General features: G+C 38.2%; 1 protein-coding gene across 3 annotated transcripts in view; it reads right to left on the reverse strand.

The window, feature by feature from the left end:
• Nucleotides 1-17,086, reverse strand: part of PLCH1 (phospholipase C eta 1) — a 288,838-nt gene that overhangs the window by 62,160 nt on the left and 209,592 nt on the right. For all 3 annotated transcript variants that reach the window (XM_071214576.1, XM_071214574.1, XM_071214573.1), the window contains 3 exons: nucleotides 15,345-15,548; nucleotides 5,184-5,304; nucleotides 1,325-1,493 (listed from right to left, as the gene is read on the reverse strand). In XM_071214576.1, the coding sequence (XP_071070677.1) occupies nucleotides 1,325-1,493; nucleotides 5,184-5,304; nucleotides 15,345-15,548 (494 nt within the window). The remainder of the gene's footprint in view (nucleotides 1-1,324; nucleotides 1,494-5,183; nucleotides 5,305-15,344; nucleotides 15,549-17,086) is intronic.

The following is a 17,086-nucleotide window of genomic DNA, read 5'->3' on the forward strand; positions in this document are numbered from 1 at the left end:
TTATACAGAAGGTGATTCAACCTTGGGATTTTCTGTGCCAAATGGTCCAAAATCCAGTTATACAGAAGGTGATTCAATTAGTTCATGTCAAATGTCTAAGTTCTACTGTCCAAAAGGGAAGGATTACCATCATGGATTTATTCTGTTTATTTTATGACTGTAGGCTACTATCTAGGAAATATGGAACCACTTTAAATGAAATTAAGATTTCCTAACCCAGCAATCAGTTTTTACCATATGGGTTTGTTTTAGCAAGACTTTGGGCAAATGAACCTTAACTTTATCTCTTATATCATTTGGAGGTTTTATTCAAAACACTTTTGCACATACAAATGACCTGACAGCATTTCTTCAATGCATTCAGTCTATAATTTTCATTAAACAGATAGAAAAACAGGTTTTGACCAATTCCAAAGGTGAATACTTTACATCCTTACCATTTGCTGCCATCCCTTAATGTGTCAGAAATTTTGCTATGCCTTTGAATTTTCAACTCCTAATAATTGTTTGGTTTTCGTATACATTCCCCTTAAAGAAAATATAACCTAGTTTGAGTATTGATACCTTACTGTTCTTTCTTAGGTTTCCAGTCTTAAACCAATGCAACCATTTCAAAGGTGATTTTAATAAAACCACACAAAATTCATTGAAATTAAGTAAATTCACCATTGGCGATCGAAAAACTCAATAACTGTCTTTCTGGCTACTCTTTGTGTGAATGATACTTATTTCGGGTAGTAAGTTTCCTCCCCAGAAGATCTATTTATGAAATGTCACTCTAGTCACCTACTCCTCCTTCACATCCATACAAGTCCTATGGGACAGTGTGTTTGTGCCCAGGTGCCTCTTTGAAGCAAGCTCTTCCCACAGACATAAAACAAAGCTGACCAACTGTAAAAACCTTTGTTTATTTTGTTGGACAGACAGATATTGGAGCTTGAAATGAGAGAGAAGAATAGCAAATAAATGCTTTCAGATCTAATACAAGGAGCCTTCTCCTCCCCTCTACCCCATTGCCTGTCCCAATCCATTCCTACCACTCACACACTTCTTTCCAGTTCTACTGTAGACTGAAGTATCAAACATTTCATATACAGTATCGATGTTCTTTTTTCATAAAAACAGATCCCAGAATATGCAGTCAGTCAAATAATGAGCTTCTTCTGAAGGCATGATTGTAAATAAATTGGGATGAAACACACACAGAGAACTAGACTCCCCCTTATGTATTGAGTATAATTATTATTCTCCTGATAAAACGTTCTAAATCCTTTAGGCAGGGTAGGCTCAGTTGATATATAATGTCTTTTATTGAGGTAATTACCTTTACTAGGATTTTGCCTTTCAAACTTTGAGGGCTTGGAAGCTTGTATTCTCCAGTGTCTACAGATGACAGGTCCAGTTTGTCTCGGAATATTCCCTTCAGGTACTGAGCAATCTTCCTTTGCTGCTGGATACTGCAGTGATTCTCAATAGACAATATAACCGGGAACCTGAGAAAATGCAACACATTCCAAAGGCATCAGGTACAGGCACTCACATGGAATTTTGAAAATCATTGTATATTGACTGTGCTTTTAAAACCTTAGTGACAGCATCTGTGATAGTAACAACAATTAAAATGCTTCTAAAACAGGAAAGATTAAAGATGTATTTAAAAGAAAATTCCTCTGAGCAAATGTATTTTACAATGCATAATGGCTTAACAAAATACCAATCCATGGGGGATAACTTATTACAAAATTTTATATCAGGAAAAAATGAAAGGTGCATTATGTATTTTCTAAAAGGAAAAAAAACAGAATTTTAAGAGACATTCTAAACCTAAAGAAAGAAAACTCATATAATGTAATTTTGCCTTTATTTATTCAAGCATCAGGAAACTTTTAAGGACTACTAAATATCAAATGCAGTTATTTCCTCTAAAAAAACAAAAAACAATCTGCCTCAGCTTGAAAATTACTATTGAAGATAAAATAACATGATAGAATTTTGTGTACAACAGCTTCCCTGCAGGCATTTCAAAATCATTTTCATAGAATTGTATACCAGTCTTTACCTCCAAGAAAAAAAAAGGCCAAGAATTTACTCTGTATCATGGTCAGCTTTCTGCACTGAGAATGTGAAACCACAAGTTGGTGGCCAAAGCAGAAAGGGAACTAGAACTAATCATATGACTTTACTCCTCATCTTACTTTGTTTTTTCCTCATAGAACATTATTTCAAATCAGGTTTATCGGGTTTTTTTCTAGCTTTCCATCATGTACCATTAGAGGTAATAGGCAATGCATTTTTTCCAGAGTGTATCATACCTATGTTTAAATTGTCTAATATATCTATGTGGAGGAAAAAAATCTATTTCAAGGCTTTTATGACAAACAAAAGCTCCACAATATTGGGTTATCCTCATTAATAAAACTTGATGCCTAAGGTAATATTAGAGATGAACCTTTGTAACTGCAATTGGCTTGGGCATCTGACTACAAAGTCTGCTATTTGTGTCCTCACTCAGGTCTTACACTAAAATGCTAGAAAGACAGAGAAACAACAACAACAACTAGCAACCTTTACTTGTCTATGCAATCACATCGGGGAGTTTTAATATGAACTTGTAAATTACCAATCAGTTTATAAAAGTCCATTGGAGTCTACTGATGCTTGTGTAAAGCCATGCTCCTGGCCACCCCTTCCCCAGGCACCTTGGGCAATGTCTGGAGACAGTTTTGGGAAAATGGATTTCTGCAGACAGTAGAGGGAATCCCAGGGAGTGCTACTGGCATCTACTGGGTGGAGGCCCAGGATGCTGCTGACCAGACCACAATGCACAGTTCCCCACCCAAAGAATTAACTGGCCCCAAATGTCAATGTCAATAAACTCTGGTGTAAAAATACAGCTAAACTTTATGAAAGAAAAGAAAAAGACTGGACTTTTAAAATATGTTGAAGTGTATTAACTGTTTGAATTTGAAGTGCCTTTCTCCTAGGAGATGACTTAGGAGTAAGTCATCAGAGGATCCCACAAGGTACATACACGGTAGATCTTCTATTACTCTGTGTCGCAAATTGCAAAATAAAAGCAAAATTACGTCACTGAGTTGGCTAAGACTAGTAGAAATCAGGATGGTGCATCACCCTAGAATTCAGGACTTAAGTTTCTTTCATGTAGAAGACACCATAAACTAAACCTATTGTGCAGCAAGTGTATCTTATTAGAACAGAATCATATCCTTATGCTTAAAAAATGAGAACGCTAAATATTAAAAATTTTAAAGGCTATTAACATCTTTAAAATTAATAATATGCCATTGTAATTTTAATTCACTTTCTTTTAATCCGAGATTTTTTTTCTTGAGTGCCAGGTCTATTGCAGGCATCATACTAGGCAATAAAGAATGAACAAGAAATGAACAAGACAGGCCCACATTTTCAATGAATTTCAATGAGGCTTAAAGACTTATAATAAGACAAGTAAACACATACTTGGAAGAGGGTGTTCGCTGTATGGTAGACAGAAATATGCTCAGGGCACTAAGAATAGAGAAAAATAGAACTTAAATCAGCTGGTGGTATCAGGAAGTTTGCCAGAGGAACAATGTTTAAGCCATCTTGTAGGATGAGCAGGAATTAGAGAGAGAGGATAATGGGGGAGGGTTTCTCAAGCAGAGAGAGCAGGACATGTGAGGCAGGGAGATGTGAAAGAGCCAGGCTCACTGGGGAAGCCAAACAATAGTCACTGAAGGCAGAACGCTGAATCCATGTGCAGCAGTGATGGAACGTGCCACTGGAAGACTAGGAAGAGGCCAAGCCTTGAAGAGCCATGGAAGACATGTCTGCATACTATAGGGAGCCTTTGAAGGACTTAAAGACAAGACTCACAAGATCATGCTTATATTTCAGAAAGAAAAATATGGCACCAGTGTGCAGGATGAACCAAAGGAGCAGTGAGAAGGGAAAGAAGGCAATGGAGTCAAAAGATACTTAGGGAAGTAGCACTGATAAGAATTGGCTAACTCTAGAACAACTCCCAATTTCTGGCTGAAGCCACTGGTAAACACTGCTGGACCTCAATAAAATAGAGTAGGAGAAGGTGAACAGAATAAGATGCTGAGGTCAGTTTGGGGTAGAAGTGTCATGTGTCAGGAGCGTCATCTTTGGTTCAATGTTGAGTTTCCTGTACCTATCACCGTACGGCTGGCTTACAGTAGGCACCATTAAATAACAATGAAATGGATATAAAATTGTGCAGGGCAAAGTGTACAGTATAATGTAAACTTTAGTCCTTGGTTAGCACAATGCTTTAATATGTGTTCATCGGTTGTAACAAATGTACCACACTAATGAAAGATGTGGTTAATGTGGGAAAAGGGGGGGAGGGGTGGAGGTATATGGGAATCCCTATCTTACCTATGTAACATCTATGTAATCTAAAGCTTTTTTAAAATAAAAATTTAAAAATTTAAAAATAACAATGGAATGGATAAATAAATGCTGTGTTGATTTTTGAGGTACTTATGGGATATGAAGATGAATTTTTCCTGAGACTATTTCTTATATAGGTCTGGAGTTTAGGAAAAAGTTTTGGACATATGGTTAGACAAACATCCAAAACAAAGCAGACCAAAGGCAACACCTTCAGAAACAATAAGTCTTAAAGGAATGAAAAAATAGAACTAATGAACACAAGCCAAAAAAGAAGGATGAGAAGCAAGACAAAAATGGGGGAGAAAATGTTATGATGGAAGCCAAGGAAAGCAATGATTGGGGAGTAAATAGTTAACATTATCAAATGCACAGGAGGGGTCAAGTAACATGAGGATGCCAGACACTTCAGGATACATAGCACAGCTGGAAACCTAGATATTATTTTGTTGTACTGTAGTATAATATCAATAAACTGTTATGTATATAGATGTTTCTGGACTTCAAGGTCACTCTGCAAGTATATTTTTAAGTAGGCAGGGAGAGAGAGAATGGGATGAGGAAGAAATGGGGTGTGAGAAAGTACAAACATGGAACCCACATCATTTGTTCATGACACTTTGGTGGGGAGGAAGGGGGAAAATAGAGTCGTAGGGAGGGAGACCGAGTCTAAGAGAGAATGTGTGGTTCTGCAGCCGTGTTACATTTGGCAACGCTCCATCTGCCAGGTGGAGAGCTGAGCTCTCAGACACTGCTGTACTTACTCATTCTTCACGAAGGCATGCTTATTGATGGTCTCCACAACATCTCTGAAGAGAATTTTTGAAGTGAGAGTATAGCCATGGTGTACTACAGGTTCTCCGTCTGGGCCATCCCAACAGTCAACTGCCAAAAACAGAACCACACGTCAACAACTCAAAGTTTCTGGTGTTTACTAATGTTTCTGTAAGTACAACACACATATTTTTTATTATAGTTTATTAGGTTGGAGTGCCCCTCTCAAATTAATAACAAGGTTTGTTATTACTGTTCACCTAAACTCATTATGTTTCCATTAGATTTATTTCCATTTTATTAATTCTACAGTAGTCATACAAGGAACCTTGGCTTCCTAAATTCAAATTCTCAGACCCTACCAAGATTAATGTGAATATGGGCAAATGACTTAATCATTTAAGCCCTGCTTTCCCCCTTTATAAGCAAATAATAACACTTACATCCTAAATTTGAGTTATGATTAAACTCATGGAAAGTTGCTTAGAACACTGCCTGTTACTTAGTAACTATTGTTATTGATAGTATTGGTATTTCATGTAGGCAAATAATCTCATTGCTACCCAGCTGGAGGCTAGCAACAGCTTCCTCATGACCCACCCTGATTTAGCTTTTGCCTCCCCTTGTTTTACATGCTGCCACCAGAATGACCTCTGAAAACATTGTTGTATTTCCGTATTACTTCCTGCTCAAAAGCCTAATTGGTACATAGCACACAATCCAACACATCCAGGTATCCAGTGATACCTTATTAAGAAATCTCTTACTGCAGCTCCTAACTGCTTAACCCAAAGGTCCCAATCTCTCATGCTAGAGACTGGCTAGGCAGTCACTAAGCCAGTTTTCTCTCTTGCCTGGGTAACACAGCTGGACTACATTTTCCATTCTGCCTTGAAGCATGATGTAGTCAATAAAAATGTGGGTGGAAATGATGTGCATCACTTTGAGGTATGGTCCATGAAAACCTGCCTTCCACAGTCATCCATGGTCTTTGGTTGTGACGTTAGATGTTATATGCTGAGGATAAGCCTGGACCCCTAAATCACGGCTTGCAAAATCTACCCATCAGGAACACTCATTTTGGACTTCACATGAGCAAGGAATAGATTTCAATTATTCTAAGGCACAGAGATTTTGAGGTTCAAATGTAATAGGAACTAGCGTTGCCTTAATTAATATACTAGTTCCTGTCTGACAAGCCAACCTTATTTTCTCCTACACCCAAACTCACAGACTTTTTCTTTCAGCTAGGCAAATGTCCTTATATAAAATCCCACCCTGTGCCTTTAGAGACTCTCGGTTAGGGCCACGTGAAATGGCCCCTTTCACTTTGCTCATCTAAATCCCAGTCAAGGCTAAGCCAGGATCCCCTGTAGACTCCAGACAGCCTTGTGGTAGCTCCTTTCCTTACAGTGGGGCACAGACTCAAATACCTTAATGTAATTAAGTGAAGTGGCCCAACAGTGGTGTGTGTCTAAACGTAATAACCACTTCTCACTGCCAACCAATTATTGCTAAGTAGGATTGAGGACCCTGATTGCCAGATCTGAGAAAAGCCAAAAGACCAAAAGAAAAAAATTAAAAATTAAAAAAAAAAAGAACAAAAAACAGTGTTTTACTGCTGTGACTTTTCCCAATTTTTAAATATTAGCAATGAATCAATTTTTAAAATATCATATGCACCAAATGCAAATAATTCTACAGGCTTGATTTGTCCAACTGATTGCCTGTAGAAACTTCTGCCTTTTAATCAAGATGTGCAGTTCAGGACTGTACCTCTCCTGAATTTCAAGAATGCTAGCAATTATATGGCATTATAATTCCGTATTAGGTATTCAACAAATGCATATTGCTCAATAGCACATTGATTATACATATGCTTTGTATATCTCCATTTTCCTTCTAAAATTTTCAAAAAATTCACCATAACCATCATGCTATCTACATTAATAAACTAAGTACTAGATGTTTAAATATTCCTAGAGAAAAAAATTAGAAAAGATAAAAGGAAAAAGAACTTTCAAGGCTAATGCCACAGGAATACTGGAAACAAATTTTAAAAATTAAGATGCTGTTGAAAAGACCAAATATTTGGGGATACTATCCTACAGTGTCCTACTGTTCCTTTGGGTCTGTAAATGAGGTCAAATGCATCAAAGACATCATCTCAGAAGAGAAGCTTCATCCATCTTTTTTCCATGTACTTGGCATTCTTTCATTTGTCTTTGGATATAGGCATAGAAAAAAAGAACAGATGTCAAAAAACATGTAATTTCAATCACTGATACTCTGAGGAGATACCCTTTCTCCCATCTTAGAGGAGAAAGGGCATAACAGTTCCTCATAAATGAGCTAGTATTTTTTTTAAAGAATGTGAAGTAGAAAATAGTATGCCTGACTTCATTATGTCCACAACAAAAATAGCTCTTAAAACATTAAATGCAAATGAGTTTTTATGGCTAAGACATTTCAAGGGGACTTGGGAGGTCATTCCAGAGGTTATGCTCATGAGGTCTCAGGAGGATCTCACTGTCTGCCACAGTAGACAGTGCCTCATGCAGGGGTGCTCCTGGGACTCTGGAGACGTCTGGACCCTACAGGCAAGGCAGACAACCCCAAGAAATCGGTACCTCGTCAGTGGGCCTTACCTTGGAATATATGACAGCCCATCTTCCCCAATGTATCAGTTAGACTCATTTATAATTTTCCAACATACAGTTCTTCTATCCCTTTTTTTTTTAACCTATAATTAGTACTATACCTGTTAAATATATGTCCCAGAGACTTAAATCTTCTGGCTGTTCATATTCTGGGTGAGACTTGAATCTCAACAGAGTTGCAGCCCATACCTACTCTACAGTTCATCAGACTCACCCAGGACAACTAATAAAAGGATGATGATGAACAATGCCCAACTCAAGAAGCAGAGAGTATTTTCAACTGTAAAGACAGTTCCATCCATCTGCCCCTACGGGATCTAAGCCCCCTCTCAGTCAGAAACAGAGTGGGCATCACCATACCAAAATCTTCAAGATAAAGGAACAAAAAACCATAAGGGGGAAATGCAACTATGGGTTAAAGTAGACTTATTATTGTTCTAGTAATGGAAGAATTTGTAACACTGATAAAACACAGTGGTCACTAGAGACTCTGAGGGGAGGGAGAGGGAACAACAGGTGTAACATGGGGCATTTTTAAGACATTGGAATCATTCTGCATGATATCACAATTACGGATACCAGCCATTATATATTTTGTCATAACTTACAAAATTGCATGGGACAGAGTGTAAACTATAATGTAAACCATAATCCACAGTTAGTGGTAATACGTCAATATGTGTTCATCAATTATAACAAAAGTACCACACTAATGAAGGATGTTGTTAACGGGGGATAATGTGGGAGGGGAAAGGGGTGGGGGACATGGGAATTCCCTATATTTTCTATGTAACGTTTATGTAATCTAAAGGTCCTTTAAAAATAAAAATTATTTTTTTAAAAAACCTACAGCAGTTGTGAAAAAAAAGTGCTCTTTTGCTGATATTTATAGCACAGGCGAGAATATCATAGTCCAAGATAACAGAATCTCCTAATGCTTGCTTTTTTTATGTCCAATTTCATTTCTTGTTTGCTAAATGAGGATCACAGCTTTCACATCTGCTACTAGCATCCTAATATGTGGCATGCGTGGCCAGGTTTAAAATGTGAGTAAAGGTTCCTGCAAGGACTAATGCTGTAATGGGCATGTTGGTAAGCTGGATATCCCCTAACCAATTCCACTAATCACAAAATAGCCAGGGCCCAGTATTTAATCATGTCACATGTTAGAGGTCCCCCTAAACACTCTGACAAACAGTAGATTCTGAAGGCTAAGCAGCTAACATGACAGCTTTTCATAATGGAACTCAAAGCGTTCCACACTGATAGCACTCCCAGAGATAACAGGAAAAGTTGTAAACTGGTTACAACAGTGATGCGACATCAGTTCCATAATGAGATGAAAACCTCTTGGACAGAACATCCATATTTATTAGGCAAGTTGGGCTGACATTCAAGTGAATCAAAATCCATGTAAAAAATGTTATCAGTTTGGTTTGCTGACAAGCCCACCTCAGCAAAAAGGCTTAGTGCTCCCCAAAACACGATTTACATCCTGACCAAGGAAATTACCAGAATGTAACTAATGGAGATGGAAAACACAGCATTCATAAGCTTGAAAGTGGAGAGATTCTTTAGTTCATGATACCATGAAGAAACTGTCCAGAATCATTATCCTCCATCTCTACATGCTACTGTTGGCAAAAGCTGCTCGAGAAAAGTATCTGAGGGGCCTGAAATTTTCAATCCATGACCTGCTATATTCCATAAATCAGGTTCTTTCCATCCTAGCTGCAACTGTTCAGGAACAAAAACAACTTGATCCAGATCCAGGGCAGATAAAGTAGCACTGAGTATTCATTGGTGTCCACATGCCCCATGCTCCAGACAGGAACGAAGATCTTCACATGACAAGGCGGACAGAAATTGTTAGGAGATGACAAATGACTGTGTCATCAACTTCTAAATCTTCAGGAACGTACAAATAGTTAATTGTCTTACATTATAATAGTTAATTATTAGTTAATACATCTATAATAGCTAATTATTAGTTAATAGGCCTAATTTTGATAAGGAGCTACTCCTTTTATAGTCAGTCTTCCCTCTGTGCTGTGCACTGTGTGTCCTCAAGCCTTCCTTATATGACAGATAGACCTATAAGGACAGGGAATGCCATTTCAACTTGGTGTGCTGCTAAGCTTCCTAGCTGTGAGCACTTGAGCCATTTACCTAATCTTAAGTTGAAGTTTCCTCTCAAGTGGAGATCATCCCATGTCCCTCCTGGTGTTTTAAGAATTAAATGACTTTTTTTAAAAAGACAATAAAAATAAAATTAAAGAATTAAATGAGATAATGTGTGGAAATCACTTAACCAGGATCTGGCCCACAAAAGGGGCTGAAACTATGATAGTTCCCCTTTTCTTCCTTGAGCCAAAATGGCAAGTACAACTTCCAACAGGAACAGATCAAGTACAAGGCTGACCAAAGGGCCCAGAAAAATATAATTTTTCTCCTCAATATAAGCCTTCCAAAAACTTGATTCTCACCATGGAGTCATAGATAATTCTAATAGTAACAACTTAGTAATAGGGGAGAAATTTGCTGAAGCAAGTTGGTGTGGAAAATATATGGGAGCACGTGGGACACTATACATCCTTTAGAACTCCACTTTTCAGTTCAGGTACCAGAACTGAAGCAAGCTAATTTTAGACATGGAGGATCAGGGAGTTTCCTTCTATTAATACTACCTTGGCGACTGGCAGACAGGAAAAAAAAAGGAAAAGAGAAGACCCATGTTCAAAATTATCTACTTCCCACAATTTTGAAAAGTTCCCATTTTAAAATGAAAAATCCTTGAGAAAGCTAAGCCTAAAATTATTTGTACCTCATTTAAAAATGTTTTAATAAGATACTTTTCCTTCTTAACACCCCCAAACAAAGCTTGAGGATTAGAAGTTTTGATTCAGTTTCAGGAATTGGTCATGGAAACCTAATTAGCCTTGGACAGGACATTGATTTCTGAACAGGAAAACCAAGATAGAAAAGACTGGTTATCTAATAGACTTGAAAAACAAAAGAAACAAAGTGCAAGAGAAAGAAAGAAAAAAAAAACGTAATTGCACCACTGTCATACCCATCCACTGCACAACTACACTTTTCCAACTTATAGATTTTACCTAAATGGGCATTGGCTCAACAACCCTCTACTTCCTTTCTGTCTCCTATAAACCTATCTTCTAGACTCTAACTCTGTTAGTTTGATTAATTCATATCAGTGAGGTCAAGTAATATTCGTCCTTCAGTGCCTGGTTTGCTTCACTCAACATAAGGTCTTAGCGGGCATCACCATCCCAGAATCCTCAAGACTGGGGAATAACAATGGACTAGAGTGACTTACTGTTATTCTGGCAATGGAAGAACTTATATCACTGATGTGGAGGCAGTGGCCACAGGAGGTTCTGAGGGGAGGGACAGGAAAAAACAGGTGTAATATGGGGGCATTTTCAGGACACTGGACTTATCCTGAATGATGTTGCAATAATGGATACAGGCCATTATATATTTTGTCATAACTTACAAAATTGTGCAGGACAGAGTGCAAACTATAATGTAAACTCTAATCCATGCTTAGCAGTAATGCTCCAATATGTGTTCATCATTTGTAACAAATGTACCACACTATCGAAGGATGTTGTTAATGTGGGAATGTGTGGGAGGGGGAGGGAGTGGGCATATGAGACTTCCTTATATTTTTCATGTAGCATTTATGTAATCTAAAGTATTTAAAAAATAAAAATAAAGTATTAAAAAATTGCAAAATTGTCTAGAGTTGACTGTCACTTCATGGAATCACAAAAAGTAAATTTCCATACTTGACCTCCAAGTAACTGTCACCATTTAAAATGATAGGCAGCCGTCAGCTTGGGTCCAATGAGGCTGTGTGTGCACCAGGGGCATCTCTATGTGGGGCATGCACATAAAACTTGTTGAGTGCTAAGTGAGCAAAGGCTTGAATAATGGCTGAGAGCAGAATGTCACCTTAAGACCTTTTGTTGCTTAAAAGGTTTTCTTGATGTTAATATTTTATAAGCATCTTCATTATTCACTTGCTGCCAGCTACTCAATGGGTAGTCACAATTGTCAGAGTGCATTCTCTACATCTACTGCATAAAGACTGTCTTAAAACATAAATTTCCAGAGAGCTCGTTTTGTAGTAGTTCTTCTAATGATCTGTTTGCAAAGTTTTTAGCCCTATCCATTTTTAAAATATGTTGATTTGACTCTAGAACATTACTGTCACTTTTGTAGCAGAAAGGTCATCAAGCCAGATACTATCCAACAAAAGGCCCATTCAGTTACTAGTCTTTGCCCATTGTCCTACTGCTTTATCATTTCTCTGTGCCACCACCCTTAGGAGAACCTGTCATCCCAACTGCTGACACCCAAGGTACATGCCCACACCAAAAAACAGTTCCCATGTGCCCCACAGAATCTCCATTCCATGAAAATCAAACTCCTTTTTATCTTTAGACTCTCCGGAATTCCCCTTTTTTACTGTAGTTCAACACCAGCTTGCCTTGGAGGATACTATTTCCTTTCTCTACCAGATACTCTTTTGTAAAAATCACAGAACAGGGGGCATTCCCTAGGCCCTTATTGCTACTTATAAACAACTGTTCTTCTACACGCAAGAAAAATGCCCCTCCTTTGAAGCTCATTTTATTCAACTCTAACTTCTGGCATCTCCCATAACATTCCTTTTGTACTTGTGTATATGGTTTATAGCTTTTAATCTTCAACCTAACTCCTGCCAGCATCCTTTGTGAATTAAATGTCCACATGGGCAATCTAATCGATCAATGCCAACAATCTCTTCCTTCATTTTATTTCAATTATGCTCACCACCCATGACACAATCTGAGTATGTTGTCATCTGTAACTGTATCCAAAGTCTCACCTTATGCTGGCAACTCCCTGTTATTGCTTTAGTGTGTGATGACAACTTCCTGCATTTTTCTATTTCTTTGAGGCTACAAGTCTCTTAAACTGATTTTGTAATCCCTACTCACTCACTTTCTTTTCTAGACACCTGGACTCCACTGTCAGGTACTTAAAGGAGCCTTCACGAACACCTTAAGATGTTTTACATGACTTAGAAATCCAGAGCCCTGGACCAATTCTACAACCTGTCTTCACTGCAATACTTCAGCAGATAAGTATTGTTGGGAGTGGGGTGGGAGGAGCCTAACCATGCAGATTTGTGTCCATAAAGACTGTTTTTGAAATTAGCTGGACCTGCCCCAATTATCTCATCACCTCCTTTCCCATTTCCTCACAGTTTTTTCAAAAATTTGCTGATCTTAAGCTTCCTAGCCTACCTTTACATACTTCACCCTTAGATGATGCTTTCTCCTTCTTTCCTGAGAAAACTAAGGCAATCAGGCACAAAACCCTTTCAAAAATCTCATCTTCTTCCTCCCCTCTGAAAACAAGCCTGCATCCTCATTTCTCCCTCTTCTAAGTCTCAAAACTTCCATTCATCTTCTAGCATCGAGTGGTTTTTCTCTACTAACGCCTTCCTCTAGGAGGAGAAAAATGCCCAGTCACCAACCCATAGCAGTTTAGCCACCCCAAGCTTCCTACTAACATGCCACTGAAACTCTATAGTATAGGTCACCAATAACCTCCAGCTGTCAAACACATCCAGCTGGACACCTGTAGTCTTTACTTTTCTGTGGCATATGACATGTTTTGCCATTCCTTTCTTAGATTCTTTCAGTCTATAGCCACACGTGATCACTTTCTTTGTTCCCCTTGTTCCTTGCCGCCCCCCCCCCCATGCCCCAAATATTAGATTACACAAGACCTTGGGCTTCTTTCTCATTTCCACTCATATCTCTGTATGTTCCTGTACAGTCTTGTGATTTTAACTACCACATACAAAGCTCAGAACCATGGAATCTTTATCTTGCCTGGACTCCTCCACTGAGTTCAGATAGGTTATCCAACTGATAAACCTGTGCACTTAATGTTATAATGTCTCTATAAATTCAACTGATGAAAAACTGAACTCATTAACACTCTTGTTCTCAAGCTCCCTATAATATACGGTGGCACCATCATCCATTTCAGCTCTCATCTTCATTCCTTATAATCTTTATTTCTCTCACCAGGTCCTATTAAGATTAGATTTTTAGTATCATTTTAATCCTCTCTCTTTTCTGCTTAGTCCAAGGTTTTATCACCCTTCCTTGGAAATACTGCAATTGTCCTCTCACCATTCATCTTGCTCCAGCACCACCCCTTCCCCCTCCACACACACAAATACACTGTAAAAAACTATCTTCCCAAATTGTTGCCCAAGTTATCTTTCTAAACAGCAAGTCTGATCGTATCACTACAGTCATTACTAAGCTCTTCATTAGCTCCTTGTGGTGGCTTGGAGCTATGTAGCCCAGAAAAAGATGCTCTTAAACTTAATCCATTCCTGTGGTTCTGAACCCATTTTAAGTAGGAGGTTACTTCAGTTAAGGTGTGGTCCAACTTAATCAGGATAGGTCTTAATTCTATTACTGGAATCCTTCATAAGCAGAATGAAATTCAGGCAGAGTGAGAGAAGGCCACAGAAGAAGTGGCCAGAAGCTGGAAGTCAGTGGAACTGGGAAGAGAAAGGAGAGGCCAGGAGAGGCTGCCACATGCATTACCATGAGACAGAGAAGCCTAGAACTAAGGATTGCCAGCAGCCAGCCCCAGAACGCCAGTATTTGGGAAGAAAGTATTGCCTTGATGATGCCTAGAGTTAGACTTCTCCTAGCCTCAAAACTGTGAGCAAATAAATTCCCATTGTTTAAGCCAACCCATTGCATGATATTTGCCTGAGCAATAAGAACACTAAAACACTCCTCATTATCAAAGACTGAAGTTGAAATTGATCATAATAGCACTCAAAACCCTATGACTGACCCCATGCTACCTTCCCAGCCTATCTGGTGATTTCTCAACACATTTTACCTCATACTTTATTCACCATACAATGACTTCTAAATCTTGTGCATGATTTGACTGGTGAAATTTTAACGCTGTACTATTTTTTTCATGTCCATCCTTCCTACTAACTATGAGCTTGCTGAAGACAGAAACCATGTCTTATTTACATCTATGTCCCGCCAATTGGCACTCACTAAAATTTAATAAGTGGTGGCTGAATGCTAGACTAGGAAGTATCTTGGGTGGAGAAAACAAATAGCTCTCCTGAACTGTTTTTACCACTGCCCAGTTAAAAATATCCCTCTAGGAAGACTTTAATGTTCACAATTTTTCAGCAACTAAAGGTGTACTTACCCACTGCTAGTGTACCTCTCTTTTCTTCCTGATTGAGCAAAAAGGAGGAGCCAGAGAGAAACTATGAATTAAGAATGATTCTACAATAAGAAAATAGTCCTTATTAATGTAAATGCAGCTTTTGGGGCTCCGTTATACATAGTAGGCCTGACTGATGGACTACAGGACATGTCACTGATATACACTGGAGAGCTGACAAAGCACACGTACCTTCCACACAGCGACAGCCCTCTTGTAGCACCCGAGCATACATATCCACTTTGGACTGAGAAAGGAGCTGGTCCCCAGTCAGGTATGTATTGTGAGAAGAAGCAATGTAGTAGTTGCAGAGGGGCTGATCCATGTCTTGATACACTTCATGGTGCACCGGGTTAAATATGTCACAAGCAGGACTGCGCATGAAGCTCGTGAAGCCTTTGAAAGAGAGAGATTGCCAAGTGCTATAACTTTCAAAACATATGTACTTAGGTGACTCAAATAGGGAATAAAGATGTCAAAGTATGTTCATAGTGATTATCCTATTTACCCCCCAAGATAGCTTTGGGGGGAAAGCTGGGGTACCAAAAATTTGCTTCAGCTCTGATAAGAATGTCGGAGAACTCAAGTTTAACTTTGAGAAGTCACAGTTTAAGCATACCCAGAGAAAAATATATTGACATTTTAGGAATTTTGATTGGTCTGGGGAGGGCCTCATGGCAAATTCATTCACTGGATATTGAACTCAAGCTATGATCTTGCTATGTGACCGCAAGAGTAACTGACAAAGTGTTAAAGCCATATTTATACAAAGTGGTACATTGATCAACCAGCAATTTGATAGATTACTGCATTGATTTGAAAAACAGTAATATCAATGCTATAATTGAGGTAGCAGGCCAAAAGTTAGGCAAAGCTTACATTCAGACTGTGATTATTTGATGATGAAATTGGTTTGGGAAGATGCTGCTAAATGGCTAGAACATTTTATATTGAAATAGTGCTGAAACATAGTATGGAAAACTCAGTTTTTCTACAATCTTTCAAAACATTGCCTGAGTATAATGGGGCATGGTACCTAAGAAGACCCATTATTAGGGTAAATTGTTTCAGGTCTTTGAGAATCAATTGAAAATTGCACCTGTAAATGTCCTCTGAGAAGCTAGAGAATTTGTTTTTGCCCATCTAATGCGTGTAATTTAGGAACCATGCTTAATGCTATCTTTTAGGGTTCTGCCAATGAAAAGATTCTTTTTTACTACAGAAAAGTATCAAACTCATTTATTTATCTTTCTGGTTATTTATAGAATGGTTTTTAATGATATAAAATTTTAAATCATTTGACTTGTGAAATTTAAACACTGTACTATTTTTTTCATGTCCATCCTTCCTACTAACTGTGAGCCCAGAAAGTAAACACATGCTATCAAAACCTCCTTGTCCACACCAAGACTGGGAGCAAGGGAGACTAGAGTGACAAAAACAGTAAGATAATCACAGCTTTGGATGTTTTGGGGGGGCCATTGTGTTCCCCAAGTAGTCTTTCATTATGATTATCTGTTGTGCTGGAGCCCCCCTTCTTGGGTGGAAATCTGCAATTTATTTTCCTACATATTTCAAATATATATAACTTATAAATACATGTAACTATACTTATACCGTATTATTTATGTATAAGATCCTAAGGGCTAGATTCTGAGTATATGACTGTGGGCAAATTAAATTGCTTTGAACCACAGTCTCCTTCCCTCTAACATGAGGTGGCTGTATTAAACGAGCTTTGTGGACCCTACAACCTCTCCGATGTCAGTTGCTAACATTTTTAGAGAAAAGTGTTTACTTTTAAGTCACTGATTACATAGATTACTTCAGTGCCAAATTTTCCTTCTTGAGATTATCAGTTTGAAGCTATCTTCAAAATATCAGCCATTTGAGAAAAGTCAAAATATTTCTTGGCATTTGTTGGGGATTGAATC

Source organism: Dasypus novemcinctus, chromosome 4, assembly GCF_030445035.2.
Source record: "Dasypus novemcinctus isolate mDasNov1 chromosome 4, mDasNov1.1.hap2, whole genome shotgun sequence".
Lineage (NCBI taxonomy): Eukaryota > Metazoa > Chordata > Mammalia > Cingulata > Dasypodidae > Dasypus > Dasypus novemcinctus.